Consider the following 11,386-nt stretch of genomic DNA (forward strand, 5'->3'; position numbering starts at 1 on the left):
ATTTTACCTTTATTTAACTAGGCAAGTCAATTAAGAACAAATTCTTATTTTCAATGACGGCCTAGGAACAGTGGGTTAATTGCCTGTTCAGGGGCAGAACGACAGATTTGTTCCTTGTCAGCTCGGGGATTCGAGCTGTGTGTGTATGTGTGTGTGTGCGTGTGTTTGTGTTTGTTTGTGTGTGTGTGTGTGTGTGTGTGTGTGTGTGTGTGCGTGTGTAAAATATCACTACTAAATACTGAATGAAGCTCAATCAATTCAAAACAACAACAATACATTTAATAATTTCACGTAGCACTATATTTTAGGACAGAAAATCATATTTTCAAACTTTTGACCTTACCACCTGTGCCACAACAAAAATGGCGACTTTTTGACGTCCAACGCGACATTTCTGTCATAACGTTCTTTCACTTCCTGCCCACGCAAATTGCACTTCTCAAATCGTCCGCTGTTCTGGTTTAGAAGGCCAAATAGCGACACTTCGGTGAGTTTTACGTTATTTTATCAACTACATACTTATTTACAATGGTTTTAAAGATATTTTACAACACATAATATCTTTGTTGATAATTCTACTACCTGTTGGTACTTGTATGACCGCTGCTTTTACAGCTGAAGCTACATAACGTCAGTCATTGGAAAAGTCCTTGAGGATTTTATGGCTAACCGGTTGTTGCTAGCCGGCTCGCCAATGCTTGTTAGTACCTATCTAACAACATGCATTTGTCATAGCGTAAAGCGTTTTGGTAGTAATACATTTTGCTACAATATATCATGTCTCGCAGTAAAAATAGCGTTGAACAGGGCCTGGGTCACCTGGGTAGACGGTTGGCTTTTGTTTTCTGGGAAAACATTTGTCTTGCTAGAATACTCATGCCCTCAACTAGCAAGCTAACGTACTAACTAACCTATGCTGTTAAAACAGATTCATTTTAGTGTAGTAACTTCTTCTGTCGTCACAAGGACCAGCAAAGCGTTTGACATAAGGGTCATAATAACAAATACTGTATACCAAACAACGTTAAGGAAGTGCACTTCAACATTTTACATAAGATATATCCATGTAATTCTATGATGTCCAAATGTGTGGCTATTGATATCTGCGTTTTCTGTGAAAAAGGTGAGAATCTGTCTCCCTTGTTCTTTGAATGTAAATCTGTGTCAGAATTTTGGGGAAACCTTGCTAAATACTTATTTACCATTATGAACACTGCCTATGTTTTTGACATGAAAGATATATGTTACTATTGCAATGATAACAAGACCACTGAAATGATTGTTAATTTTTTTTAAATTCGTGTTGTCAAATACATCATACACAAACAAAAATTCAAATTCTATACCAAAATTGCAAATTGTTCTGATTGAATTTAATTATCTTATTAAAACATTAACCCTAGTGAATAACAACAAGAATAACATCTTCCTGAACCTTTCTAATAATATTTTTTCAGTGAATACAATTGCACAAAAATGGTTTATTTTTTGTATTTTATTGATATTTTTTGTATGTTTGAGTATTTTCTTGTTAATAGCTGTGTTTTGTTTTGTTAGACATGTTTGATGTAGCAATGTAAGCGGCTTTTTGTATTATGAATACATTTTTTTAAATTAAAAAGTAAAGGGTCATAATGATCATCACACTGACTCAACTCCAGCCACTTTAATAATGGTAATTGATGGGAAATTATGTAAAATATATCACTAGCCACTTTAAACAATGCTACCTAATATAATGTTTACATACCCTACATCATTCATCTCATATGTATACGTATATACTGTACTCTACATCATTCATCTCATATGTATACGTATATACTGTACTCTATCATCTACTGCATCTTTATGTAATACATGTATTACTAGCCACTTTAACTATGCCACTTTGTTTACATACTCATCTCATATGTATATACTGCACTCAATACCATCTACTGTATGTTGCCTATGCCGCTCTGTACCATCACTCATTCATATATCTTTATGTACATATTCTTTATCCCCTTACACTTGTGTCTATAAGGTAGTAGTTTTGGAATTGTTAGCTAGATTACTTGTTGGTTATTACTGCATTGTCGGAACTAGAAGGACAAGCATTTCAATACACTCGCATTAACATCTGCTAACCATGTGTATGTGACAAATAAATTTGATTTGATTTTAGTAACAAGAACACATACTAACCTCTTAGCTATGGAACTTAGTTAGCTATCTACCTATGGTTTGTTCGTTGACAAACAGACAAGTTATTTGGATGATAACATAAGGCACATCTTTACATTATGTCATGACAAACAGAGTAAGACCAATACAGGTCTTCTGAATGAGTGTAATGTATGATCTGGCAACAGGTTTCAATAGGTCAGTGACCTCTAAAATATATATATATATATATATGCCAATTTATATGCACATACCCTGTATTGCACTTGCGTGTCACATGATTAATAATGACTTGTTTCTGTTTTTCTTTCTCTACCTCTACCTGTGTTGTTGACGTGTTCCAGACATGTCTGCGGCGTTGCGTGTACTATATTCTGTGTCCCGGCCAGGTAAGACCTCACCGGAGGGATGGAGGGATGGATATTGATGGTGTGGTGCACTGCTTTGGTGATAGAAAAGTCACTCTGGTCATCAACAGTTCAACAGGAAATTTAGGCTATATTTAGTTATTTGGGGTAAACAGTGGATACAGATACCCAAAACACATCTCAACTATCTATGAAGATACTGATTGTAGGTTGCTCTGGATAAGAGTGTGTGCTAAATGCTCTCAATGTAATAATTTAAGACGAGTCAATGCTGTTAGCTGTCATTGAAGTCTACTTGCTAATTGTTGACCTCTTGTGGTGAAAACACTTCCCCGGTAGCTCCATTCCATCCTCTGCCTTTTGGGTCATAATTTGACTCCTCCCCCCCACAGGTGCCTTTACGGCTGGACACAATTTGGTGCGTCCAATCAGTCTGTCGGCCCAGAGAGATGGATTCAGTAAGTACGATCTCTTACCCCGGCTCTCAAGGTGCGTTCGTTTTGCATCACTGGGTGGGCGGCATTCCATTAGTCCTAAAGGGAAATCCCCACCCATCTGGGGCACCTGGGAATTCAAAACGAGCACACCCAGTGTCTCTCATATACACCTGACCACTGTGATCCCCACTCAGCTGCACTTTGTTTGCCTTTGATTAGTATGAATGTTCAGACACTCACTCAACATTAATCTCACTGTCGTTGTCTCTCAACCTCCCTCTCGCCTTCTCTCTTCCTCTCTCTGTAGAGTACGTGAATGCTCAGGATCTGCCCACAGACATGAAGTCCATAACAGACCGAGCCGCTCAGACTCTGCTGTGGACGGAGCTCTTCAGAGGTCAGTTTTACTCCTGACTCTTCGTGACACCAACCCCCATGTCTGAAACTGTGCTGTATTCCCTATATAGTCCACTACTTTTGACCAGGGCCAGCAGGGTGTCATTTCAGACACAGCCACTGAATAACCTGGTCCCAGGTTATTTTGCAAACTCCTGTGACACATTTCATAGGGGTTGACAAGAGGGCACCAAAAGAGCAGGGATCAGCCTTTCAATGACTGTGATAAAGGCTACATACTGACAAAGTAGAGTTTACCTTAAATCTGTACGGTGCCATTTTGGATGCAGCCAGTGCAGTGTATAACATCACTTCCTGCTTCTTGCTCCCCCAGGATTGGGCATGACCATGAGCTACCTATTCAGAGAGCCGGCCACCATAAACTACCCGTTTGAGAAGGGGCCCCTGTCGCCCCGTTTCCGCGGTGAGCATGCCCTGCGCAGGTACCCCTCTGGAGAGGAGCGCTGCATCGCCTGCAAGCTGTGTGAAGCAATCTGCCCTGCCCAGGTACATAGAAACACACCTGTGGCCTGTTGCACCAGTTGGGCGTAAAAATGTGGTCATAAATGCTAGGTCAGGTGTAGCTACGTCAGACTTTGTGATCAGAATTCACACCTGTTTGCACCAATCCAAAATAAGACTTGTCGTAGCTTAGTCCAGTGTAAGCATGAGATTTAATGCTTCATAATGATGGTTGCTAGGCTGCGCCCGTTACTAGGCTGTTGCCATCCTCGTGGCAGTTCTAATCTTTGCAAGGCATGTCACTTCCATAGAGAGAACAGTCCATCCCTTTGCATAGCCCACCACTATGCATGAACCTTTTCTTAACCACAACTAGATGGATCCATAAAGAGTTACTGTGGGAATTAATATGATATCTTTTTTTAACTTCTATTTAAATCAGGAGCCCATTGAGACAAGGGTCTCATTTTCAATAGTGCCCTGAGGACAACATATTCAACTCCAACATTCCGCCATAAAGTGTGTGTATATACACACTTTCACATTCAAGGGTTTTTCTTTATTTGTACTATTTTCTACATTGTAGAGTAATAGTGAAGACATCAAAACTATGAAATATCACATGGATTATTTATTTATTTAACCTTTATTTAATAGGCAAGTCAGTTAAGAACAAATTCTTATTTTACAATGATGGCCCACCGGGGAACAGTGGGTTAACTGCCTTGTTCAAAGGCAGAACAACAGGTTTTTACCTTGTCAGCTCGGGGTTTCGATCCAACAACCTTTTGGTTACTGGCACAACGCTCTAACCACTAGGCTAACTGTCAGAATCATGTAGTAACCAAAAACTTATGATGGAAATATCTAAATATATTTTAGGTTCTTCAAAGTAGTCACCAATTGCCTTTATGACAGCTTTGCACACTCTTGGCATTCTCTCAACCAGCTTCACCTGGAATGCTTTTCCAACAGTCTGGAAGGAGTTTCCCCATATACTGAGTACTTGTTTGCTGCTTTTCCTTCACTCTGCGATCCAACTCTTCCCAAAACATCTTAATTGGGTTGAGGTTGGGTGATTGTGGAGGCCAGGTAATCTGATGCAGCACTCTCACTCTACTTGGTCAAATACCGCTTACACAGCCTGGAAGTGCGGGGTCATTGTCTTGTTGGAAAAACAAATGATAGTCCCACTAAGGGCAAACCAGATGGGATGGCGTATCGCTGCAGAATGCTGTGGTAGCCAAACTGGTTAAGTATGCATTGAATTCTAAATAAATCAGACAGTATCACCAGCAAAGCACCCTCACACCTCCTCCATGCTTCACAGAGGGTACCACTTATAGGGTCATCATCCGTTCACCTATTCTGCATCTCACAAAGACATGGCGGTTGGAACCAAAAATCTAAAATTTGGACTGATTAGACCAAAGGACAGATTTCCACCAATCTAATGTCCATTGCTTGTGTTTCTTGGTCCAAGCAAGTCTCTTCTTTATTATTGGTGTCCTTTGTAGTAGTGGTTTCTTTTCAGCGATTCGGCCATGAAGGTGTGATTCACCCAGTCTCCTCTGAACAGTTGATGTTGAGATGTGTCTGTTACTTGAACTCTGTGAAGCATTTTATTTGGGCTGGTAACTCTAATGAACTTACCCTCTGCAGCAGAGGTAACTCTGGGACTTCCTTTCCTGTTTCGGTCCTCATGAGAGCCAGTTTCATCATAGTGCTTGTTTTTTGTGACTGCACTTGAAGAAACTTTAAATGTACTTGAACTTTTCCATATTGACTGACTTTCAGGTCTTAAATGAATGATGGACTGTCATTTCTCTTTACTTATTTAAGCTGTTCTTGCCATAATATGGACTTGGTCTTTTACCAAATAGGGCTGGCTATCTTCTGTATACCACCTCTACCTTATCACAACACAACTGATTGGCTCAAACGCATTAAGGAAATAAATTCCACTAATCAGTCAGATACTTGTATGCTCAGTCAGATTATATGCAACGCAGGACACGCTAGATAATATCTAGTAATATCATCAACCATGTGTAGTTAACTAGTGTTTTATGATTGATTGTTTTTTATAAGTTTAATGCTAGCTTGCAACTTACCTTGGCTTAATGCATTCGCGTAACAGGCAGAGTCTCCTTGTGGAGTGCAACGAGAGAGAGGCAGGTCGTTATTGCGTTGCGTTATAACTGTAAGGTTGCAAGATTGGATCCCCCGAGCTGACAAGGTGAAAATCTGTCGTCCTGCCCCTGAACAAGGCAGTTAACCCACCGTTCCTAGGCCGTCATTGAAAATAAGAATGTGTTAATTGACTTGCCTAGTTAAATAAATAAAAAATACCAATTTCCGATTGTTATGAAAACTTGAAATCGGCCCTAATTAATCGGCCATTCCGATTAATCGGTCGACCTCTAGTCTAGATGACTCATCTGTTATTTACCACTGATCAGACCATTTTGATAGCATGTTATGTAGCCTACAACAAGTTGATGATTTTGCTGTTTACTCCTGACCAAAAGCCAATGGCTTGTCCAATGTGATTCTGTTTCAACGAATCTCCGTCTGTATATTTGGTCTCTGGCTGGGAAAATAAGTGGAGGTGGCAGCTCATTTATTCATTCATTTAGCTCATTTATTCATGTTTCTGATCATCTATTCGCTGATCAGAAACATTTTAGCATGCTATAATGTTGCCCAAATCTACAGTATTATTTTGCTAATGACTCGTGCATAGGCAACTCCAAAAGTCAGCGGAGATTGTGAAATACGAACGCGAGATTCACATGCTTTTGAAAATGGATGACTGTTATTGCTATCAGTATTGTGATGACAGTCTGAATTGAACACCCTACGCTGCCTGCTCCCTGCTAGACCGCTCATAGAAGGCTTGCTCCCAGGTGATGCAACGGGTATGCTCCCAGGTGATGCAACGGGTATAGTTTTTTTTGGGTCCGGCGTTGAGCGCATTTGACATCTGACATAGTTACGGCCCAACTGGTGCAACCGGCCCCTGTAGTGTTTACACTCCTGTACTATTCGCATCTGCATATCCCTAACCCTCCCAGGGCATCAAAACACCTGCACTATGCAACAGAAATACCTCCATGGCTGCGTCCAAAATTGGTGCACGTACATTGACCCCTGCATAGTGCACCCTATAGGCCCTGGTCAAAAGAAGTGCACCGTTTACCGTTTCCTATGTCTGCTATACCACTACACCTTCAGGCTCACTGCCCTAAACGTGATTTACCCACCCCCCATTACATAGGCCATCACCATCGAGGCAGAGCCCCGATCGGACGGCAGCAGGAGGACGACGCGCTACGACATCGACATGACCAAGTGTATTTACTGTGGCTTCTGCCAGGAGGCCTGTCCTGTTGACGCCATCGTGGAGGTGAGCTGGACCTTCTACCTCTCTACTGTGGCCGGTGTCCCAAATGGCACCCTATTCCCTACTTAGTGCGTTACATTTGACCAAACGGAAACAGGGTGCCATTTGGCACAAAACCCCTCTACCAACCCCTCTTCCTCTGTAAATCTCTGGCTGTTCAGATCCCTGTGACTGAGGTTGGTGTAAAGGACCTGTAAAACTATTTGGTTTGGTGTCTCCACTCTCATGCTTCTTCCACCCTCTCTTTCACCTCTCTCTCCCTTAGGGCCCCAACTTTGAGTTTTCCACAGAGACTCATGAGGAGCTGCTCTACAACAAAGAGAAACTGCTCAATAACGGAGACAAGTGGGAGGCTGAGATTGCTGCCAACATACAAGCTGATTACCTTTATCGATAGACTGACTGGTGCGCAGATACCCACACACCGACCGACTGACTATACTCTGTTGATAACCATGAAACGCACACAGATGCGGTATGACAGACTGGCACACACATTGTATAGATATTCGTCAGCCTCTTTGACACAGACACACGTCCATTCATACTGTACAGTTGATCCAGATCAATGGTTCACACCCAGATGTGTTTCCAGAGATCCAGACAGCACTGTTTATCTATATTGCATATATCTATACTGCATAAATATTGAATGGGACAAATAAACAGCAGGAACCCACAGCTCTCCAGAACGAGGTCTGTGTGGACCACTGTATTAATAAGCTCAGTTCACCCACAGAGAGAAGCACCCTCAGTCTCCTGTACCGGCAGCCACCCACATATGCCTATCCTGGGGCACATTCAATAGGGATACGTTGTGGAAATTTGCAGAAAGAAATTACATTAATAGAGTTGACATGATTCTTTATTCTACTTGTCAGAGAGGCATGTTTGTTCTACGTACCATATTTCTATCTGAATGTTCCACAGTGCTGTGCCCTACTGAACACACACCCCTTATGTCTTTCCTCAACAGTACTGTTTCTGATTCGAGGGAAGATATTGCCCCTAACCACAGACCTAGGATCAGATTTAAGTAACCTTAACCATTAGGGGCAAGGAAATAAATCTAACCATGGTTACAGTGGTTAGGGACAACTACCTACTTTGTCCCAAATGGCATCTTACCTGCTATATAGTGCACTACTTTTGACCAGGGCCCATAAGATCCTGGTCAAAAGTAATGCGCTATTTAAGGAATAGGGTGCCATTTGGGATGCAGTCATACTGTTTAAGGGCAGAGTGTTATCATTTGGTCAGAAAGCATTACACAACCAGTTGGTACATGATACTCAGGTTCAATTATAATATCCTCAAACTAGTAGATATATTATTAGCCTGCTGCAAACACAAAGTTAAATGGGGGTTTGTTGTCATGAGAATTGTACAAAGGTTAAATACTTGTGGACTTCAAATTATGAAGAATAAATATTGTTCTGTCCGAAGTTTTCAAATGGCGTGCAGTGTTGTCTTTTAAAGTCCCAATGCAGTCAAAATGTGATTTCCTGTGTTTTTTTTTTTTATATACACTTGCTCAAAAAAATAAAGGGAACACTAAAATAACACATCCTACAACTGAATGAATGAAATATTATTAAATACTTTTTTCTTTACATAGTTGACTGTGCTGACAACAATCACACAAATTATCAATGGAAATCAAATTTATCAAACCATGGAGGTCTGGATTTGGAGTCACACTCAAAATTAAAGTGGAAAACCGCACTACAGGCTGATCCAACTTTGATGTAATGTCCTTAAAACAAGTCAAAATGAGGCTCAGTAGTGTGCGTGGCCTCCACGTGCCTGTATGACCTCCCTACAACACCTGGGCATGCTCCTGATGAGGTGGCGGATGGTCTCCTGAGGGATCTCCTCCCAGACCTGGACTTAAGCATCCGCCAACTCCTGGACAGTCTGGTGCAACGTGGCGTTGGTGTATGGAGCGGGACATGGTGTCCCAGATGTGCTCAATTGGATTCAGGTCTGGGGAACAGGTGGGCCAGTCCATAGCATCAATGCCTTCCTCTTGCAGGAACTGCTGACACACTCCAGCCACATGAGGTCTAGCATTGTCTTGCATTAGGAGGAACCCAGGGCCAACCGCACCAGCATATGGTCTCACAAGGGGTCTGAGGATCTCATCTCGCTACCTAATGGCAGTCAGGCTACCTCTGACGAGCACATGGAGGGCTGTGCGGCCCCCCAAAGAAATGCCACCCCACACCATGACTGACCCACCACCAAACCGGTCATGCTGGAGGATGTTGCAGGCAGCAGAATGTTCTCCACTGCGTCTCCAGACTGTCACGTGCTCAGTGTGAACCTGCTTTCATCTGTGAAGAGCACAGGGCGCCAGTGGCGAATTTGCCAATCTTGGTGTTCTCTGGCAAATGCCAAACGTCCTGCATGTGTTGGGCTGTAAGCACACCCCCACCTGTGGACATCGGGGCCCTCATACCACCCTCATGGAGTCTGTTTCTGATCGTTTGAGCAGACACATGCACATTTGTGGCCTGCTGGAGGTAATTTTGCAGGGCTCTGGCAGTGCTCCTCCTTGCACAAAGGCGGAGGTAGCGGTCCTGCTGCTGGGTTGTTGCCATCCTACGGCCTCCTCCACGTCTCCTGATGTACTGGCCTGTCTCCTGGTAGCGCCTCCATGCTCTGGACACTACGCTGACAGACACTGAAAACCTTCTTGCCACAGCTCGCATTGAGGTGCCATCCTGGATGAGCTGAACTACCTGAGCCACTTGTGTGGGTTGTAGACTCCGTCTCATGCTACCACTAGAGTGAAAGCACCGCCAGCATTCAAAAGTGACCAAAACATCAGCCAGGAAGCATAGGAACTGAAAAGTGGTCTGTGGTTACCACCTGCAGAACCACTCCTTTATTGGGGGTGTCTTGCTAATTGCCTATAATTTCCACCTGTTGTCTATTCCATTTGCACAACAGCATGTGAAATTTATTGTCAATCAGTGTTGCTTCCTACGTGGACAGTTTGATTTCACTGAAGTGTGATTGACTTGGAGTTACATTGTGTTGTTTAAATGTTCCCTTAATTTTTTTGAGCAGTGTAATTCTGGCCACATGTTGACTCAGTGGTGCTTCTCCGTGCAGGTCGTGGGACCGGGGAGAGATGCACACTCTGTAAACAGGAATAGGTGCATCCCCTGTTACTAAGCTGGCAAACATTAAGCGTGTGCCCTTGGGCCACTACTCTACTACCACATGTCTACAACACAAAATCCTTGTGTGTGCATGTGTCTCTTCACAGTCCCCGCTGTTACGTAAGGTTTATTTTGATCTGTTTTTTTAAAATCAATTTTACTGCTTGCGTGAGTTACTTGATGTGGAATAGAGTTCCATGTAGCCATGGCTCTATGTACTACTGTGCGCCTCTCATAGTCTGTTTTGTTTAAGTTAGTGTGTAGTCATTAAAATTATATTGTGCCCATTTTTCAGATCTGCCACCCGGCTCGGTGTGTGACAGGGAACCGTCTTTCCACCAAGCTGTTCCAGGCCTGGAGTGGCAGGCGGGAACTTCCAGAGTCTTGTAGACCTGAAGCAGTGTTATGTGGTCCAGGTATTTATCACACACAGGTATACTCAATCACTCTGTTTCGTTGTATAATTATTTAAACTTGTTCCTCTCTGTTTTAGATCTGACACCCCTATTAGCTCAACCACAGTCTTCACAGCTGCAGGCGTCTGCTCCAGCATCTGCTACACCGGCCACGACGCGTGATAGAGGTAATTAGGTGGAACTGTGTTAGAGCTGGCAAATCCACAAGCTGCTCCTGGCATTATACCTAAAGCGGACATTGCCATTGGCTGCACGGAGTCGCATTAACAGAAATCTCATGCAGCCCTGTTTACAAGTTAGAACACAGCAATTTGAGATGCAATCTACACCTCGATTAGGCTGATAGAAATCCCCATTATTTAGTTGAATGATTTTGAATTTGAGTTGCGTTATTTCTATATAACCTACACTTTCTCATTCAGAACTGGTAACGAGAGTAGGACGGGTGTAGTTTTGTGACAATGATTTGACAGATCCCACGCAGTTAGTTACACGTCAGACATCACCAAAACATCAGCTTTGCGAGAGTCGGCTTTCGCCGGTTAACGCTTTATCCGATTCA

General features: G+C 42.7%; 1 protein-coding gene and 1 long non-coding RNA gene across 2 annotated transcripts; both read left to right on the forward strand.

Moving 5' to 3' along the window:
• The first annotated feature begins 394 nt into the window (after positions 1-394).
• Positions 395-8,692, forward strand: ndufs8a (NADH:ubiquinone oxidoreductase core subunit S8a). The gene is made up of 7 exons (XM_035789246.1): positions 395-487; positions 2,514-2,558; positions 2,930-2,995; positions 3,282-3,371; positions 3,705-3,877; positions 7,113-7,241; positions 7,504-8,692. Exons 2-7 carry the CDS (start codon positions 2,516-2,518, stop codon positions 7,633-7,635), a joined length of 633 nt encoding a protein of 210 aa, XP_035645139.1. The 5' UTR covers positions 395-487; positions 2,514-2,515; the 3' UTR covers positions 7,636-8,692.
• Positions 8,693-10,244: 1,552 nt separating this feature from the next.
• On the forward strand, positions 10,245-11,037 carry LOC127908099 (uncharacterized). The gene is made up of 3 exons (XR_008066182.1): positions 10,245-10,528; positions 10,704-10,824; positions 10,902-11,037. It is a non-coding gene; the product is annotated as an uncharacterized LOC127908099 (long non-coding RNA).
• The last annotated feature ends 349 nt before the right edge of the window (positions 11,038-11,386 follow it).

This window comes from Oncorhynchus keta, chromosome 16 (assembly GCF_023373465.1).
Source record: "Oncorhynchus keta strain PuntledgeMale-10-30-2019 chromosome 16, Oket_V2, whole genome shotgun sequence".
Classification (NCBI taxonomy): domain Eukaryota; kingdom Metazoa; phylum Chordata; class Actinopteri; order Salmoniformes; family Salmonidae; genus Oncorhynchus; species Oncorhynchus keta.

Coding starts and splice junctions, on each gene's coding strand:
- ndufs8a (XM_035789246.1), top strand. CDS start 2,516: ATGTCTGCGGCGTTGCGTGTACTATATTCTGTGTCCCGGCCAG. Junction 2,996..3,281: donor GGCCCAGAGAGATGGATTCA/GTAAGTACGATC, acceptor CTCTCTCTGTAG/AGTACGTGAATGCTCAGGAT. Junction 7,242..7,503: donor CTGTTGACGCCATCGTGGAG/GTGAGCTGGACC, acceptor TCTCTCCCTTAG/GGCCCCAACTTTGAGTTTTC.